We start from the raw sequence: 20,092 nt of genomic DNA, 5'->3' as shown, positions 1-20,092 counted from the left end.
TATGAGAGAGTCGGAACATACTGAATATTTAAATAAAATAAAGCAGGATATAGACAAACTTTAATTTACAAAGACAGTAGATAGTGAAGTCAGAAGATAAAATTTGGGCAACCGCATTGAGTTTTCTTCTCCTTTGTTTGTTCATTATGCATTTTTGTCCGATGGTAAAGGAAAACGTCGTTAGAAAACTTGCATATTCATGTAATTTTGGCACATGTACCTAATACACATATGCAATACAACCGTGATGCAACGAACTCTGTACCTTCTCTTTAAAATTAGAGTAGGCCTTTCCGTAACAGCGAGACATATACTTTATTGTTATTTTTTTGTATTAAAATTAATTTTTATTGTCATAATTTTATAATATTTCATCCGTGGCTTTGCTTGCATGTTATTACTCACAGTACGAATAAATGGAGAATCATAACAATACAAAGCATTATGGTATATTAAAGGTTAATTAAGAATATTAACTCGTTAGTAACTATTGTTAAGGTAAAGTGAATGTAAATCTATCTATACATATAATAAAAGTAAAAAAATATTGTTAGAATTATTGTCTGTTTGTCTGTGCGTTTGTGCGCGCTAATCTTAGGAACGGCTTAACTGATTTGGGTGCAGTTTTCACTAATGTATTGTGGCAAACTTAATTTAATCTCTAGTGTTTGTTTTATTTCAATCGGTTAATAAATATGTCACTTTCAATAATCATTTATTCATTAAACATTTATTCGATAAAAATGCAATAAAATAACTGTTCAGTTGAATTGGGTAAAACTTAACCTACCTATAAATTAACAGGACATTTTCAAAGATTTAGAATCTCCAATGTAAGTGGCGCTCAAATCTACATGATCAATCATATTAAATAGGGTACAGCTTATGCTGGACATAGTCAGTTAAACGTGCCCACGCGTATATGCAAAGCGCGCCTACTGCCATTAGTTGATAATAAGTATTTATTTATTAAATACACAAATTTACTTATCAGTTTTAAAAGGATACAATTTTCTGTAATGGTTTTTTTTTTATATAATAGGAAGGCGGACGAGCATATGGGCCACCTGATGGGAAGTGGTCACCAAACGCCCTTAGACATTGGCATTGTAAGAAATGTCAACCATCGCTTATACAGCCAATGCGCCACCAACCTTGAGAACTAAGATTTTATGTCCCTTGTGCCTGTAATTACACTGGCTCACTCACCCTTCAAACCGGAACACAACAATAACAAGTACTGCTGTTTTGCGGTAGAATATCTGATGAGTGGGTGGTACCTACCCAGACGAGCTTGCACAAAGCTCTACCACCAGTCTTTTGCACAGGGAAAGATATTCAAGTATGTCGGAATAGATTTATGGGAATGCTGTTTTTTTCATAGCCAATTGTATGTTGCCCTATGTAGATACCGGTGCGGCGAAAACCAATAAGTACTGATATCCTATAAAAATAAAACTAAAAATGTTGTATATACTGAAATATTATAAGTCTGCTCTTAGTGATTTATTTAAGTTATACGCGGGTGACACCGCGGGCACAGCTATTTTAAGAATATAACAGTAACCTAGCCGTTGTACATTTTTAAAACTATTTGTTAAAATATACAATTCAAATAATTTTAACTTGTATTCTTGGATTATAAAAAAAGTAAAGACTGGATAGCCAACAAGAGAAATTTTATCATTCACTCATATATATAATCTTTTTTCTTACAAAAATTAAATATCTACCAGACTAACCAAGTTAGGTTATTATGTAATTAATATGCCGTATTATTCCACTGGCAGCATAGTCTTAAGTTGAGATTAAGTACACTGTTGTCTGGTCAGAAAAAGAACAGCCTAGTTTTTAATGAAAAAAATATAATAAAGCCGGAGAGTTTATGTTTAAGAAGGTATTAGTAACTTTGTAGTTACTAAGAATACTAGTTAGTAACTAGTATGAATAATCTTTTTTTACGTTCTTAGATATACCGTTTATTAAAGAAAAATTGTAAACTTAAATTATAGCTGTAAACGACAATATAGCGTACTGAATGAAAAAGGCATTAGTTGATCCTAATTTAAGGCGGATGAAACCGCGGGGCACAACTTGAAGTACAATAAATTCATCTTTAAGTAGATATTTAAGATATAGAATCGTTAATAGCGGTTTTTAAAATTACATGTGATAAAAAACTTTCTTAAATGATATTAATGTAAATTTAACAGCGATATAATATGTTGTACACGATCATACTAAATGATGGTGAATATTCGCTTAATAAATCTGAAGCGGCGCGGCGCATAGCGGTGATTCACAGCTCAGAGATCACAAACGATTTGTAACGATTGTAGTTTTTTTTTTTTAAGATCTTAATTTATATTTATGGTAACGAAATTAAGATACAACGTATTAATTGTATATTTCGTTTTACACGTTAAAAAAATGAAAAAAAGGATATTTCTAAGCAAAGAAGAATATATTATATTATAATTATGAATCATAGAGTTTCGTTTATTTTTTAAGAGTATTATAGTTATAGCTAGTTATTAGAATAACAGTCTGACATTTATGCCTTGATTTGATAACTTATTTTTGTAAATACAATTTTATAAACATTTAACTAAAATAAATAAAACATTAACATTTTCATATAAAATCTTATTTTCTTAAAGATATCAAAAATTATTTTTATTAATGAGTGTATAGTTATATTAATACTCAAATTATTCAATTGTTGAGCATTCCTGCATCACGTCAGTCGAAACGGTGGCTTCGTACCGTATCATTTCTGTTGTGATCATGCTATCGGCCTACAATGAAAAACATATTATCAATTGCGTCTTAAAAATATATATTTGGTAAAAAAAAAAGTAAAAACATTGTAGTTTGTCAAAAAACTGTGAAAGTACTTAATTATGAACGTATGAACTGTGATTAAGTTTGTGAAAATGACTGCTTTTCCTGTAATATTTCTTGTGTTTATTTTTAAGTTAACAGTTAACGCGCAATTTGGAAGTAAGTTATGAACGATAATTCCTTAACTAAATATAACAGTATATTTACATATATATAGTGTTATTATTTTAATTGGTCTGGCATTATGTTAAAATAGTAGCAAATCCAAATGAACATTGTTCAAGTTAGTGTTTAAAAGTACTTTTTATTCACTATTTTACAATTTTAAATAAAATTAAAGCTTGCAGTTATGAATATAAGACTCGTACCGCGAAAAATCGATCAAAAATTGAGTAGTTGTTAGTTTTTGTTTAATTTAAAGAAGATGTAGATTGTTTACAATGAAACTAAAAATATTTATTTCACAATAATGAACAAACTTATGTTAAATGTGTATATTTCATTTTTTAAATCATCTTTAAATATATGTACAATTGCTTACTGGCTCATAGACTAATAATTTCCAAGTTATCTATATGTTACCGCATTGTTTTTGGAATTGAAATGTTTTAAACATTAGAATATTTTACTCGTAATATCAATAACTATGTGCATCAAACATACATAATCGTTACTGTAACCTCGATGTTATAATTTCTATTGTGGTCGATTTCAGGGTTATTCGAAATGACAACTGTAATCACACATGCAATATTGATGGATGATCTTATTTTTCTGACATCAATTTTATTCAATGTGTTCTTTTTTTTAAATAATTTTAATAAAATTTTTAAGAAAATAGGAAGTTGTTTGGGCGTTCTCTTGACTTGATTTACCATCGTGGTATTATTTCTAGGCAGCATCACAATCAAAATATCAGGATTACAATTTAACTTGCCTTTAAACAACGGTTTACCGTTACAATGTATTATACAGTAACAGCCTGTGAATGTCCCACTGCTGGGCTAAGGCCTCCTCTCCCTTTTTTGAGGAGAAGGTTTCGAGCTTATTTCTCCACGCTACACCAATGCGGTTTGGTGGAATATACATGTGGCAGAATTTTAGTGAAATTCGACACATGCAGATTTCCTCACGATGTTTTCCTTCACGTCAAGTACGAGATGAATTATAATTACAAATTAAGCACATGAAAATTCAGTGGTGCCTGCTCGGGCTGGAACTCACGATCATCGGTTAAGATTCACGCGTTCTTACCACTAGGCCATCTAGGCTTATATATTATACACAAACCTGAATGGACAAAAACCTGCATTTGATTTTTTTTGGGTCAGTCTATTTAACATAAGTCTTACATTTTAAAGCGTAAACGATGAGAGGATTTGGACGTTCTTCTTTTAAAAATATGTTTTTTTTTTAATATTTTGTATATGTGCACAAATAATTAACCTAGATATCATTTAAATTTTGCAGCCGTATCTCTTAGCATTGATATGAACCCACGTGATGAAAATACGTTATCTCAAGTAAGTTTATTTTAATTTTTACTCTGTAAAGTAAGTGAAATCAAAGTTATTGTAAGTTTAATAATAAATCTTTACATTTATTTTTTTATTTCCATTACAGAGTCAATGTCCGGTCAATATGTCATGTGTGCCAATTAGCGCATGTCCATTATTAGAAGATCTCTTAGACTTTTCATGTTTTTCTTCAGACAGGTAAATTATCCATAGAATGGATTTATAATACGTCAAATAACTACGTACAATAATTTTATGTATTTTATAAGGTATTTTCACCGTCTAAACTCCTTGACCTGCGGTAATGTGAATAACGAAGACCACGTGTGTTGTCCGTCGTGTGATTGTGCGCACCTTTACGAGCCGGGCACTCGAGAATGCGGCAAGAGTATGGTGAATGGTGTAGACAGCGGAATCGGTGCTCATCCTTGGGTTGCCAGAATTGGATTTACAAGTAAGTATATGCCATTTGTATAATGGATAGGTTCTGGGTTTAAGCCCCAGGTCGTGCCAATAATAGTTCAGTAGCAGCTCGAAATTTTGGAAGTTGCAAGTGCAACTTGTGTGTAATGCAGAAAACATGTAGAACTCACTGAATTATTTTCGGTCTCACCAGATTGTGAAAGCGAGGGAAAAGACAGGGTAATTTTGTTAGCACGCTATAATATCTTCTAACTAATCTACTTTAGGATTGGCCGCCGTAACAAATTCGAGCAAAAGAACATCAATATTACGTTTTTGTAATAACAAATGATTTTTATTAACATTAACTAATTCCCCTTGTCGCACCTACTTCATGGTATTAATTTTTTGTGATGCAGTTATTTATGGTAACTTAATTGGTCAGTATAAAATATACATTTAATAATTTCTTATAAATGTAAATATTTGGACAATTTATGAAAAAAATCAATAGAATGGTGTGATAGCTTTATTATATTATATAATTGCTGTAATTGTTTCTTTTTTTGTAATAAAATTTCAGATAAAGACACTGGCAACGTCAGGTTCGCTTGCAGCGGCTCCATTATAGCTAAACGCGTTGTTCTAACAGCTGCACATTGCGCTTTAGCCAAGCCTGAAGGATATAAGCTGTAAGAACACCCTACTTCATACATAATCAACAATAGTAGTATCAATTTGCTCCCTTAATTCATTACATTTCTGGTCAATAGGTCAAGTGTTGTTATTGGTGAATGGGATATAAGCCAAAGTCCTGATTGTAACGAATACTTCTGCGCTCCAGCAACTCAGGCGATTAAGGTAGAGAGTGTGTCTGTTCACCCCGGGTATGAGCAAAAGATATTCAGACACGATATTGCCATGATAATACTGAAAGACGAAATCAAATACTCCGGTAAGTTTTGTAGACCTTTTGAATCTATAATTATTTAGTTCCGTAGAAGTTCAAACAACTCGTAAAAAAATCATGAAAAAAAATTGTTTCTTTATGACAAGCATATTTCGAAAAGGGCATTTGACAAATTAAAAATAAAATAATACGATCCCTGTGGTTCTTTCTTTGGCAGACTTCCAAATGGGCGACTTGATAGAAAGTGGTCACCACCGCCCATAGACATTGGCACTGTCGGAGATATCTATATTTTGAGTGATACTCACTGCTTATTACATTATTAATTTATAAATATATAATTTTACCTGTTCGTAGTCGGGAAGGGAAGGTAATTATTGAAAATTTCATTGTATAGTACAGTAATGCGTGATTTCAAATTTGTCCTTGTACAAGGTTAACTTATTATGTTAGCTGATAGTAAATCTTGACACTAATTTGATATGCTTTTATTTCAGTGACAGCGGCTCCGATCTGTTTGAATGATAAGCCGGAAATAGTGATCAACGAACGCGCTTCGCTGGTCGGCTGGGGAAAACTCTCAGGACAAAACAATTTGGTACAATTTGTGTAATACTATTAGTTTTATAGCCTTGCATTCGAAATTTTATATATAGTTTGTAAATATTTAATATAGTTTATATATTTGTTAGTATTCATTTAGTATTATTTAAATGTTATATCTTAGCATCATTTTTACTAAATATACTATATCAAATTTATTTATAAGGGGCGGCAAATATGAATACAAGACAGTTTAAATATTATGCTATGTAATACTGCGAAATATTTTTTATTTCGCAGTATTACACAATAGCATTGTATTAGTTAATACCAGCTAACCTGAAATTATTTTAAGTAAACATAAAATAAAGAAAGGTTTCGTTCATGACTTATTTCTTTATTCAGTCGATCAGTATTATCCAAAAGACTTTTTAATTTGATTGTAATTATTATTTTTCACCGCTGTTCTAAACAAATAGTTTGTTTGATTTAATATAAACAACACTATACCTATTCACTATACTCGTAAGTATATACTAAGGTAGGATTTATTCATTTAGATAGTCAATTCATAATAAAAATTTTGAATATTTAGAAGCAAAATATAATATTATATTTAAAAAAAAGGGTAAATAGTTTCGATTGGCAACATTTTTTACATATCAGACAGATGCATGGTGAGTGTGTGCGACACAAGATTACGCACACAATTTTGTAAATGATGCTTCCATTCATTGAATTTTCTTTACGTGTCTCCTTTTTTCTTTTAATATTCTTATTTAATATATATATTTTTATATTATATTATGTATGGTGATAGTTTTCTTTTATAGACATTTGAGGATTAGGAAATGAAGTTCAAAGTAATATAAGCGTTTTTATAAATGCGATTTTGGGAACATTTAGTAAAGCTGTTTGCGTGTTTGTTTTAGATTGGACGCCAACAACAGTTAGATGTACCATTAGTATCTCTAGAGACATGTGAGCGTATATTTGGTGAATCGGTTCCCATTCACGAAGGCCAGCTATGTGCAGGGGGTGAAGAAGGGAAAGACGCTTGTTCCGGGTTTGGTGGAGCGCCTCTATTACTGAAGAGAGACGGTCAATATGTTCAAGTATGTATACTGCTATTATAAAAATATTCAATACTATAAAATATAAGCTTTACGTGTAAAACTGTATTATATATTATCAAAAAATATAATAAATTTACTGATATTGAAAAAAAGAAGAGAAAACTGAGACAGAAATTTGGTGTTTTTCGTAAACTATTCATAACACCTTTTCGTGCCATAGGATACTTTATGTTTATAAACAACATTTGTTATTGTTATATGATGGAAAGAGGATTCAGGCTAATTAAATTAGACTATTTCAATTCAATCATGTTAAGTACTAAAATAGTTTTAAAAAATATTTATCAAGAATAATAATAATTATAAGAAAAATAATATAAAAATATATAATATATAAACGCAAATAATTTATGAATTTATAATACGTTTTGGTTATATGTATATGTACTTTATATTATTTTATTTAATAGTTGGTTAAGTAAAATATTTACTTAAATAAAAAGCCAAGACGTAATGTGGTATTTTTTTTTTCAGGTCGGTATTGTGTCATTTGGATCTGAAAACTGCGGAAGTGAGGGCGTCCCGAGTGTGTACACAAACATAGCTCATTATTACAATTGGATCGTGGATAATTTGCCATCTTGAGTCTATTACATATTATTAATATACATATATTGCCAGTGTTATTAATACAAATAAATAAGTGAGTCTAATAAGCATTATTATTATATTTTATTATTTAATGTCTTCAATTGAATTTATATTTAAATTGGTTTAATAATATCTCGTACTAGTTTACACTCGTTGCTTTGCCCGCGTGTGTGCGAAGAGGACAGACGTAGATGTTGTCCTTTTCTGTACCCTACGTGTTTATATATGCAAAATTTCATGATGATTGGTTCGGTAGTTATGACGTCACAAACAAATTCACTTTGCACTTCCCTTCATCACCATAGTTAATGCTCTAAAAAATATCATGTTAATAAGTTATAAAAGTGGTTAATAGTCTTATTTATTTAATTTATTTTCTATTTAGTCTTATATTGTGTATTGTGAAAACGTAACAAACGAAATCGCATTTATAATATTAGTTATGATTATTCTATGTTCAAAATATATTCTATAATTTGACAGAACAATTCTATAATAATTTTTTTATAGATTTCATATTTACAAATAAAGAGTCTAATAAATTAAAGAAATTGTATATTGTTCGGTGATTAATTCAATGCGTATTTCTTGGACTAATATTCATAAGGTTCTTCAGAGCAATGTAATTGTAATATCGCCCACATGGTTGAGAGTCAGTCAGCATGGAGCAGAGAGTGCCGATGAGGTCTACTTGAGCGTAGTCCTGAATCTCTTGGTTGTATTCCTGAAAAATAACATATTTTGATTTATAAAATGATAGGGGTTTTTAAAGCATATCGATAGAAATACAAAGATACTATTAAACTACGCTGATACCTATTCTATCTAGATATAAGGGTTAATTTTTTTGTCGAAACGCGATTATCTCAGGAAGTTCCAATCCGATTTGAAAAATTGTTTTAGCATTTATATAATCTATAATATATAATCTATATATATATATATATATATATATATATATATATATATATATATATATATATATATATATATATATAAGCAACTAAGTGAAATACCACTCATCACGAGATCTCAAGACATTCCGCCCGGAGAACGGATTTTACGCAAAACCTATACAAAATACATTTTTCTTATGTGCCTGTGCGAAGCAGGGACGATTTAGTTAATCGTCCCTGCTCCCCTCGTCCCTCGTCATTAGTTATAATTTTAGTCTACGTCTGTTATTATTTGCATTTTCAATAATATGCGGAGACTTAATTGGTTTTTGTGTATTTTAAATGGGTCAGTTATTTATTAATGATAATTGTATGTCTACCTCATTAATAAACCATAAAAATAATTACTTACTCCATTAACTGTCACGGTTGGAATAAAATTTGGTTTTACTAAGCTAGTGAAGTATTCGGATTCGAGCTGCAAAATTGTTCCTTCGCCCGACGACACACAGCGCTCTACATGCTCAGTCGATAGATTTGACTTCTCTATACACTGTAAGAACAATAATGAACTTATATGAAAAACAATTCTTAATCACTTCTCGTTTAAATATAAATTTAGTCCGCATATCTCGGAAACGGTTAACGATTTGGTTCGAATTTTGTATTTAGACAGGGTTTTGCTATTTAAGTTTATCTATTTAGGTGTATACCCTGAAAAAACGCAGTTCACGTTAAATATCATACATAAGACACATACATAATTACATAAAAACTGAATAAATTAGATTCACATGTTTTTCAGTTTCACATTCAGTTCTTTTAAAATACAATTGTAGTTTCTATATATTACAAAAAATGATGGAGTTAAGTGCTAAAATCTCACGATAATCTATTTTCTATGATTGTAAAGAAATACATACTTATTCTATTATAATACGACCTGTTACCAGCTCGCTTATATAAATACATATTCCACGAAATTCACTTGATGGTAGGGCTTTGTGCAAGCCCGTCTGATGAGGTACCACCCACTCATCACATATTCTACTGCCAAACAGCAGAAGCATTACACAGCATTAGTATTAGCGGTAGTAACTAATTACTAACTGGCGGCCCATTTTACCGTTCGTCTACCAAATACAATTAAAAAAAAATCCAGTCCAGTGTTATTATATAACAACCATCGAAACATAATTTTGCTTATAAAATATTAGTCAGATTAAAAGCGTACATCAAATCTACCCTGTGAACCGGCCTCGGTGTGCATTTCGCACACAACATATGCCAATTTCTTTTTGTCGCTTTGACTCTTCATCTGATGCAAGCTGCAGTCTTGTACCATATTGCCTAAGCATTCTGCTGAACCGTGCTGACATTCGAACCCTTCATCGCCGTAATTAATGCTCTGAAATGTTTCATGTTAAGAAATTATAATAGTTTTATTTGTGTGTTTCTACTTAGCCTTATTTATTATCTATGAAAATGTGTTAAGACTCCCTATAAATTTGACTCGTTTAAGATTATATGGCTGAATATATTTGTGATCATATCAATGAGCAATGTTATTTCTAATAAATAATAAATTGACATTTTAAAGTATTCATTAATCTTATTTTTTTTTCTTATCTACAAAGTCATTATTAAATAAAATTTGCGAGATATCTTGACTGGTTTATATTTTGGTCATATAACCATATTTAAAAGAAAATGTTTTAATACTTTTTTTATCCATGATAAGTAAAGAACCAAACAATCAAAGACCATACAATCTAATTCGTTATTCATTAAACAAACATGGAATACGCCAAATATGGATTATTAGAATTAAAACAAAAATAATTTGATTTATTTTTTATAAAATTCAGCCAGAATAGCTTGCCATCAAAATATTGCAATTACAAATGCTGATAAATGAATATCATAAATAATAACATGTTTTATTACCCTTGATTTTCCAAATGGAATGAAGCTTAGCTTCAAATGTTCATGCAGTAAATGAAAGGCTGGTAGCAATTGATTTAAAATGAAGGATTTACTGTCAGGGCAATTGCTCTCATAGTAAACCGACAAATGTATCTGGAAAATAAAAATTAGGTTGCCTTAAAAGTATTTTTTTAAACTGGCAATACCGACATAGAAAAAATACCATACAGGCAGTATATTGGATTGTAGCTCAATTGAAAGTTTTGTTAAATATTATCGATAGATCAGACTCCAATCAAATCAGACCAAGCAAACATGCAATAAAATCTAAATTCAAGTGAAAATATGATTTGATATGCTGATTTTTTTTGAGACTGGTACACTGGTACACTGGTACTGGTGGAAGACAAAAATATTGAAAATTATAAATATTTTTTTGTACTTATTTATATTATAAAATGGTTCCTAATCTATTTTTGGTTCCTCTCAAACTAAGAGAGTTAAGTAAATAAAATAACGTTCATATTGATGATTCAGTAAGGACAAGTCATTTTATATGTATAGGTTGAATGCGCTGTTCAAAATTTTTCGACAGTTTGTGTTTAGATTTATTATAAGCTAACGGGTCTTGCAATTTCACGACGACATATACTCGCACGTATACACATGTCATGTCTGGCCAATATGCGTTATTAGTTGTTGAGGCAGGACAACTTTTACTGCTCTACTTTATACATATATCGACCTCGCCTGCGGGACTAAGCGACATTCAGTGAAATGTTTGTATATATTTAGATTAAAAACAGGTTTCATGTTTGAATCTCATTCGCGGCTTTTTATTTTATAATCCATGCATATATTTATATCAACAGAATGATACTGTATTTTGATTTTAGATAGAGCCGGCCTTACGTTGTTGCCTTATATAATTATACATACAGGTCTGTGGTAAGCAAATTTATATTAGCTTTACAACAACATAATATTTAATCGATATAAGTATGTATTTACGAAAGAAAAATAGTATATGTATATCAGTTGTCTGGTTTCCATAGTACAAGCTCTGTACAAGCTTAATTTGGAATCAGATGGCCGTGTGTGAAAAATGTCCCAGGATATTATATAACTATAACTGCGGCGTTGGTCTAAAGGTTAAATATAAGGCCGCAAGCCGCAGGTCGACCTAATAAAAAAGTCAATAGGTTTTTCTGTCAAAGATTCTTAGTAGAAGCCCAGAGTCTGTTGGTGGTAGGGCTTTGTTCAAGCTTGTCGGGTAGGTACCACCCACTCATCAGATATTCTACCGCAAAAAAGCATGGTATTGTTGTGCTCCGGTTTGAAAGGTGAGAGCCAATGTAATGTAATAACAGGTACAAGGGATATAACATCTTAGTTCCAAAGGTTGGTGGCGCAATGGCGATGTAAGCGATGGTTAACTTTTCTTACAATGCCAATGTCTATTGGCGTTGGTGACCACTTACCATCAGGTAGCCCATATGCTCGTCCGCCTACCTATTACATAAAAAAGTCTGGTAGTTCGAAGTGTATACACCCTTATGTCTCGGAAAACGTGTAAAGCCGTTAGTCTTGCGCCTGAACTCTTTCCGGTCGTGTTGGATTGCCGTCCCAACGTATTATGATATTGATAGAATAGAGAGTGCATCTCTGTTTGCGGATACACTTGTGCACTGCCATATGACCCGTGCAATTTCCTAATCTCTCTTGAGATTGGCTGCCGTGGTCGAAATTGGTCAGGAAGACATCATGATCTTATCATTAAATAAAAAATTAAAAAGAAATTTTAAATTGCTATTTCTAAAATCTCTTTGAGACAACCTCGTTTTCGTCAAAGCAGAAATCCTTCAGCTAATAAGCACACCTAATACTTGACATGGTCATAAAATTGTTTCACCGTCATTTAAAATTAAGTATTTTACAAACGGCAAACCTTCATGGGTAATTTGGATAAATGTATTCATTTTCACTCTAGTGGGTCCGTCACAGCGATTAGTACTATTAACCGTGCGGATAATGACTGTTAATACATATTATACACATATTTGTATGTATAAAACATATATATTTACATATATATAAAGTGGTCAGCTCGAATTTACGTAATATAAGAATAAATGATACAATCTTTTTAGAAACAGACAGTTATTTTTTGTTTCATATATAAATTATAAACCAATTCTAAAATTAACGGTACGTTGACTTAAATAATAATCGTTATTATACATATGCCATACATATTTATTATATTCATAAATAAATAATCATATAAGAAATAAAATATTTTAGTAGATTTGCGTTTTCATTCTTTAGTTATATTAAAGGTAATAAATAATGCAATAGTTGACTTACCTTTCGTGGCGAAGCAAAAGTAAAATGCTCCAAAGTTATTAATAATAATAAAAACTGCAATTTTAGTTGCACCATTTTTTACTTGTCTATATTTTCTTAATCACAAAAAATATTTACTAAAAATAAATTACGACACGTCGTACCAAAACTATATATATTCAATTGTGCAAACACGTGTGTATGGTTCAATTACTATGCTAGTTGTTGCGAGAACGCAGCTAGTTGCTCCGTCTGATCACACACCAATATGCTAGCGTTAATATAAAAATAAACAATTGTAATACAATATACTTATACTACAACCTTTATAATATGAAAGTATTATAAGTAATATATGTATTTATCATCAGTCTTTCGACAATTGTATAAAATTTTTACCTTCTCTGATGACGAAAAAGCATACAAGTAATCTGGCGTCTGAAGGATAATATTATAGGGAACCTATAAATATAAATAATTGAAAGCAGATCCTTTCTCTTCGTATCAGAATCTTAAGTTAGTATCTGTTTCAACAAATACATAGTATATGAATATGATATTATTTCACTTACTTGTAAAAATGTTAATGGAGTTAATATTTTTCAAAATATCATTCCAATTTGAGTGTACAGCGCATACACGAATGTAATAGATAGAATTAATATCCAATAAGGCTGTATAAGGTATATTACAAACGACACAAAACCTATTACTATAAAAAAATAAATTATTTCCATCTAATTTTCGAATACATTTTGTTGTCACGAGAGAATTACGTAAACATATCTTAATGACGTTTCATTGACGTTGTACGTAAAAACAGTTTTTAATTTCAGTATAGGCACGATTTTATAAGTCCGAAAATAGACAGAAAATAAATTTGTTAAAAGATACATACAAAATGTATTCAAAGATTTTAAAATTTGGATTCAAAGATTGCGAAGCCACGGGCGGAAACTAGTAAGACAATAGTCTTTGAAATCAACTGAGATTAAGTTATTATTAGGTAAAATTATTATAAATTGTTGAATGTTTTTCCTTATCTAGTTTAAACTTTCACTGCGTGAAAAAGGGGAGATATGAGCAGCGCTTGAATGGCTTAAAACAGCAAAGCTTTGTGCGATGATACTTCAAAAGGCAATGACTTTATCCTTAATGAATACTCTTATAGGTCTGCTGTAATATATTACTTTGCTCAAATATGTTCAGTAGATTTAATAATACCTGCAAACGAGTAAGCGACACATTTACGGATTTATACAGCGCAAATGGCAGTTACATATATGCACAGGAAACAATTCATAATGTAGGACAAAAAGCGTTGTCCAATTGGGTATCTTAACGAGATCCTGTAATACAAAATTGTCGACCGATCGTTCGTTCGCTTCATTTCTGCCTGTACATTTAACACAATAATTTATTGGAAAATGAAATATGCAATTTGTCTCAAATTGCATGTATATTTTGTAACGAACTTACTATAAGATATTTCTTCTTAGTACATGAATACATGAGCCGAGATGGCCCAGTGGTAAGAACGCGTAAATCTTAACCGATGATCGTGGGTTCAAACCCGGGCAAGCACCACTGAATTTTCATGTGCTTAATTTGTGATTATAATTCATCTCGTGCTTTACGGTGAAGGAAAACATCGTGAGGAAACCTGCATGTGTCTAATTTCACTGAAATTCTGCCACATGTGTATTCCACCAACCCGCATTGGAGCAGCGTGGTGGAATAAGCTCCAAACCTTCTCCTCAAAAAGAGGAGAGGAGGCCTTTAGCCCAGCAGTGGGACATTCACAGGCTGTTACGGATACGGACATGAATACATACACACACTTCTGCATTATAATATGCAGTTGGCTACCATCACATGTTAAAAGTGTAATCTATACACAGGTATCTTACCAGGTGATAGGGCTTTATGCAAGCCTGTCTGGGCAGGTACCACTTCAATTCATATTCTACCGCCAAATAGCAATACTTAATATTGTCGTGTTTGCGTTGGTAGACTGAGTGACCCAGTAGGTACAAGGAATATAACATCCTATTTGCCAAGGCTGGTGGCTCATTGGCGAAAGCGGTGGTGACTACTTACCATCAGGTGGCCCATTTGCCCAGCCATCAATGTTATAAAAAAAACTCGATAGATTTTAATCCTAAATTCATCATAGCATCATTGACAATGTATTTTATACGATATTTTCTCTCTTCGCCAACTTCTTATTCTTCTCGAAATGTTGATCTATTATTGAACATATCGGCCTTCCAGAACCGATGTGAGAGTTTTCTGTTGTGTATAAATAATTAATATCAGATTGTTGTTGTTGCGAGCTCGTTTGTAAATTGGCGATCGAACGTTGATACTCAGATCTGACTTCCTCTTCGTAATTATGTATTCGCGATTCGGACCGAGAAGTTTGTTGTATATAGTTATCTTTTGTTTCTGAACAGAATGTTCTGTAAATGTAATGGAATAAAATATTAAGTAATAATTAAAAAATAATTCAAATGTTTTTTTCAGCGTTGCGATCGTGTGGGTAGGTGGGTATTGTTTTCTGTAAAACAACATATAAAAATGACGTATAAAGATAATACTAATTGTTATCAATTAATACTTCCGGTCCTACATATACGGCTAGTTCGGATACATCTTGATGATTATTTATAAGTATAGATTAAAACTTCTGTTTAACAATTTAATTAGTAATTTCATAATCAAATAAATAGTTGATTCATATTTGTTTATACTTGGAACATTTTATTATATATTATTCTATTTATTAATGGCGCCTTCTGCTTGTCAGCTTCCGGCGCAATTAATAAATAGTGCTTATTGTTTATTTATATTTTCTCAAATTATGTCGATTAATCAATGCTATAATAATTTTGTTTTATTATGTATAATGTAAGGATTAAGCTACTAGAATCTTATTTTACTGATCTGGCTAGGTTATCTGCTGCTTATCAACTTCCGGTGTAATATATTAATTTTTAATATTTAATGTTACATAATCCTGTATTATTAAATAATATTTGTCCGTAAATAATCATTAGAATAATTAAGATAAACAATGTTTAATATTATCTTTTAAGTTTGTAAATTTAGTATTAAATTAGGTCAAGATGTTTTTGTATAAATACCGCCAGTTTAAATATATCGGGCATTGGTATTGTAACCGTTGTAACGAGCATTACAAGAGTTTTCTTATATAACGTATCGTCATTTTCGCCGCCACCCTGGTAATCCACCTTCTATATAATATAGAACTACATTTAAAGATATGATTAAAGGTTATCATTACTTTTCCAATATTAAATTTTATAAAAATGATAGCTAAATATATTATTTAACTGAAGTAATACTTTTCAATTTTTGTTTTAGTGTTTTTAAATACAACTAAAATTAACTATTAAATGAAAGATAAAAAATAAAATTCTGATACTTGTTAAGTTAAGCATTAAATGCTTATTTTAAACTTTTGCGATCAATTTTTTTGCTTTCAAAAGATGAGCTGATTTTCCCCTAAACAAATTCAATTTTCAAAGTATTTATTAAGTCTTACCTGGGTACCCAATTTAACTTATTGTGAGTTCTAACTTCACGAAATTCATCTTTGAATTTTTCTTTATCCCAAAGCGGTTGAGGTTTACTGAATGGAAGTCGCCATTCTTCGATATTCGGTTTTCGTGAACGCACCTAAACTTAAAAATATATTTTTGTACTTTCGTCTTAATGTTTTAATAATTATATGTGTCTATTTCTCTATTTGATCACATTTGTGATTTTATTCATCTCGTGCTTGATGGTGAAGAAAAACATCGTGTAAAAACTTGCATTTTACTAATTTCACTGAAATTCTGCCACATGTGTATTCCACCAACCCGCATTGGAGCAACGTAGTGGAATAAGCTCCAAACCTTAAGCACCTCAAAAAAGGAGAGGACGCCTTAGCCCAACAATAGGAAATTTACAGGCTGCTACTGTACGGCCATTATTCCGTATTGAATAAAATGTGATCCACTAAACTGAATCAAGTTTACTTACCCAAGGGGTATTTGAATAAATATAATATGTGAGAATGTCCTTTGAGTTCGATGACCTCCTTAACACATCAGATGTAAACGGTCTATGATGTAATCTGTTAGTGGTTAAATATGGATCTAAATATTTTTCAAAACCTTCGTATGTAGTGTCCAACTGCTCTATTTCTTTATAAAAGGGTTCTACTTTTGGCTGGAAAAATATCGGTACAATACATTTTTTATATAATATTTAAAAAAATATGTATATAATAGGGAGAATATTAATGGCCTCACATATATCACTCATAAACATTGTTTAGCGGGTGATTAGTTAAACAATGCTGTCTTCTTCTTTCGAATGTCAAATCAATAATGACAGATAGGGAGACATGAGTGCTTAACTAAGTAATCAGTCACTAGACAATATTTATAAGAAATTGGAATTATTGGTCATTTTTCAAATTTCAATAATATTTAAAAATCGTTAGCCAATTTTTATTATATACCTATATTAAATGGAAAAATATAGTTTATTAAATTATCTGATGGATTCTCTTACCAGTTCTAGCGGCAAGGAAGCAGGATGCTTGAACTGATCCTTGTCGGTAACCAATCGACATGGTTTTATGGGTTTTGTATATGAACTCTTCATCTCTGTTGTACCATGTACTTTTTGGGCTGGTGTTCTATCAGCGAGCTGTTTAAATTTTAAAATCAAATGATTTCCTAATTTGCAATACAATAAAATCTAGTGTTACAATTAATTTATTAACTACTTATGTAATCATCTGAAAATTTGTTGTGTCTTAACATTATTCATTTATGTTTATTTTATTTTAGGCAAATATTACATTACAATTAATAATAATTGCATACATTTTCTGAACATCGAATACTTATATTGTACAAATTAGACCGCTACGAATATGTTTGACGAACAAACGATGATGTACTTACCACACAGCTGTGATCTAAGTAAATATTATTGTACTGTTACCTTCTTACTAGGCGGGTAAATAAAAAAGTTTTCATCGCAAAAAGTATGCTTATTAAATCTACACGCTTCAGGTATTTTGTATCTATAGTCCAGATTTGTTTGTGTGCGTAATAAATCGAGTGTTATATTGTAGTCTCTGTTGTAATCATTTTCTTCATCAACTGGCGATCTCTGTTAAATTAAATAGATCTATTAACACATGTACGGTCACAAAAATATGTATCGGTTGACGATACATTTTTATATTAAAAATTTATGTTTTTTAGCCACGTTCTTGTGCATTTTATTTACCGAAATATAGGTAAAAGTAGTCCATGATTTGATGTAAAAGTTCTGGTCGATTCATCTGTCTAGATAATAAATAATGATATAGCAACCAAATAATTATAATATTCAATATTAGTAATTGCTTCAATTAATAATTATTTTAAGTAAAAATGAATTTAGTGGTGTTCAGCGCTTAAAACTGCAATTTTAAGATTCACGCCTTTTAACATTAATGTCAGTTGTGGTGGTTTGCTTGTTAAGACGTTACGGGACGTCGAAAGGGGGTTCATTCGTTTGAGACACGAAAGTGAATGCTTGTTGCCGCGATGCATCAAAGTCACCGCGTTTCCGCTTTTTAATTACTCTTGATCTTTACAAAACTCTGTATTTTCTTAAAACTGTGTTCGTAACCAAATTTTTTTTAATATATAATAGGAAGGTGGACGAGCATATGGGCCACCCGATGGTAAGTGGTCACCAACGCCCATAGACATTGGCATTGTAAGAAATGTTAACCATTGCATACATCACCAATGCGCCACCAACCTTGGGAACTAAGATGTTATGTCCCTTGTGCCTGTAATTACACTGGCTCACTCACCCTTCAAACCGGAACACAACAATACCAAATACTGCTGTTTTGTGGTAGAATATCTGATGAATGGGTGGTACCTACCTAGACAAGCTTGCACAAAGCTCAACCACACTAAATACGCGCTTAACTTATTTTATCCAACTTTTATTTCGTATTATAACGCGATCACTCTGATAACGAGACGCCTCTCCTAGCTCCGTCAAGGATATATTTTTTAATAATTTGGATATGATACTTACAACGAAACAAAATAAATTAAAATAAGTAATTTATACATATAATAAAAATGTAACTGATCGCTATCTTTACATGGAAGATATATAAGTAAAACTTAACGGAGGCCTATATCAACGCGATAGAACCCAAAACAATGATTGTTAGATTTTTGTCTGTTTGTTTGTGCGCGTTAATCTTAGGAACGGCTTAACTGATTTGGGTGCGGTTTTCACTAATGTATTGTGTTAAACTTCACTTAACATTTAGTGTTTGTTTTATTTCAATTGGTTTAAAAATAAAAAAAAATATGTTAATTTGAAGAATTATGTCGAACATACATTCGTTAAAAAGGCTATAAAATAACCGTTCAGTTGAATTGGTGTGAAACTGTAGCTACCTATACCTATAGTTTGTAAAATGATGACGATTTAAAGCTTATAGGATCAAAACAAAGTTACAAAATTGACTGTTTCAGAGGTTTAGATAATTCCAATGTAAGTTGAGATCAGATCTATATGATCAACCATATTAAATAGGGTTCAACTTATGCTGGACATACGTCGGGTTAAACGTGCCCACGGGTATATGCAAAGCGCGCCGACTGCCGTTAGTTGATAATAATGTTTTAAATATTCAGATTTACTTATCAGTTTTAAAAGACATAATTTCCTGTAAAGGTATCATTTGTACAGGGACATTCAAGTATGTCGGAATAGATTTAAGGGATGCTGTTTCTCATGGCCAACCATTTTTTACTGAGGCGAAAACCAATGAATTCTAAATATCCCATAAAAATAAAACTAAAATTTTGTATATACTGAAATATTATAAGTCTGCTCTTAGTGATTTCTTTAACTTATACGAGGGTGAAATCTGTT

The 20,092-nt window shown here is 31.2% G+C and overlaps 3 protein-coding genes across 3 annotated transcripts; 1 reads left to right on the top strand and 2 right to left on the bottom strand.

Annotated features, from left to right (window-relative positions):
• Positions 1-2,892: 2,892 nt before the first annotated feature.
• On the top strand, positions 2,893-7,954 carry LOC126769579 (CLIP domain-containing serine protease B4-like). Its single transcript, XM_050488437.1, has 9 exons — positions 2,893-3,003; positions 4,315-4,367; positions 4,468-4,559; positions 4,631-4,815; positions 5,347-5,455; positions 5,537-5,718; positions 6,171-6,271; positions 7,149-7,331; positions 7,827-7,954. The coding sequence occupies exons 1-9, from the start codon at positions 2,937-2,939 to the stop codon at positions 7,935-7,937; spliced, it is 1,083 nt and encodes a 360-aa protein (XP_050344394.1). The 5' UTR covers positions 2,893-2,936; the 3' UTR covers positions 7,938-7,954.
• Positions 7,955-8,509: 555 nt separating this feature from the next.
• LOC126769580 (GILT-like protein 1) lies at positions 8,510-13,380 on the bottom strand. The gene is made up of 5 exons (XM_050488438.1): positions 13,133-13,380; positions 10,787-10,918; positions 10,074-10,247; positions 9,252-9,392; positions 8,510-8,667 (listed from the first exon to the last, which is right to left on the bottom strand). The coding sequence occupies exons 1-5, from the start codon at positions 13,205-13,207 to the stop codon at positions 8,518-8,520; spliced, it is 672 nt and encodes a 223-aa protein (XP_050344395.1). The 5' UTR covers positions 13,208-13,380; the 3' UTR covers positions 8,510-8,517.
• A 1,832-nt stretch (positions 13,381-15,212) lies between these two features.
• Positions 15,213-17,830, bottom strand: LOC126769589 (uncharacterized). The gene is made up of 4 exons (XM_050488453.1): positions 17,699-17,830; positions 17,162-17,350; positions 16,680-16,813; positions 15,213-15,573 (listed from the first exon to the last, which is right to left on the bottom strand). Exons 1-4 carry the CDS (start codon positions 17,789-17,791, stop codon positions 15,306-15,308), a joined length of 684 nt encoding a protein of 227 aa, XP_050344410.1. The 5' UTR covers positions 17,792-17,830; the 3' UTR covers positions 15,213-15,305.
• Positions 17,831-20,092: the final 2,262 nt, after the last annotated feature.

The sequence above is a fragment of the Nymphalis io genome, chromosome 7 (assembly GCF_905147045.1).
Source record: "Nymphalis io chromosome 7, ilAglIoxx1.1, whole genome shotgun sequence".
Lineage (NCBI taxonomy): Eukaryota > Metazoa > Arthropoda > Insecta > Lepidoptera > Nymphalidae > Nymphalis > Nymphalis io.
This window is presented reverse-complemented; position numbering and strand designations above follow the sequence as displayed.

Coding starts and splice junctions, on each gene's coding strand:
- LOC126769589 (XM_050488453.1), bottom strand. CDS start 17,791: ATGAAGAGTTCATATACAAAACCCATAAAACCATGTCGATTGGTTACC. Junction 16,814..17,161: donor TTTATTCAAATACCCCTTGG/GTAAGTAAACTT, acceptor TTTTAAGTTTAG/GTGCGTTCACGAAAACCGAA. Junction 15,574..16,679: donor AAGTTAAATTGGGTACCCAG/GTAAGACTTAAT, acceptor TTACATTTACAG/AACATTCTGTTCAGAAACAA.
- LOC126769579 (XM_050488437.1), top strand. CDS start 2,937: ATGACTGCTTTTCCTGTAATATTTCTTGTGTTTATTTTTAAGTTAACA. Junction 4,368..4,467: donor ATGAAAATACGTTATCTCAA/GTAAGTTTATTT, acceptor TTTCCATTACAG/AGTCAATGTCCGGTCAATAT. Junction 4,560..4,630: donor TCATGTTTTTCTTCAGACAG/GTAAATTATCCA, acceptor GTATTTTATAAG/GTATTTTCACCGTCTAAACT.
- LOC126769580 (XM_050488438.1), bottom strand. CDS start 13,207: ATGGTGCAACTAAAATTGCAGTTTTTATTATTATTAATAACTTTGGAG. Junction 10,919..13,132: donor CTTTTGCTTCGCCACGAAAG/GTAAGTCAACTA, acceptor TTTATTTTCCAG/ATACATTTGTCGGTTTACTA. Junction 9,393..10,073: donor GTTCACAGGGTAGATTTGAT/GTACGCTTTTAA, acceptor TTGTTCTTACAG/TGTATAGAGAAGTCAAATCT.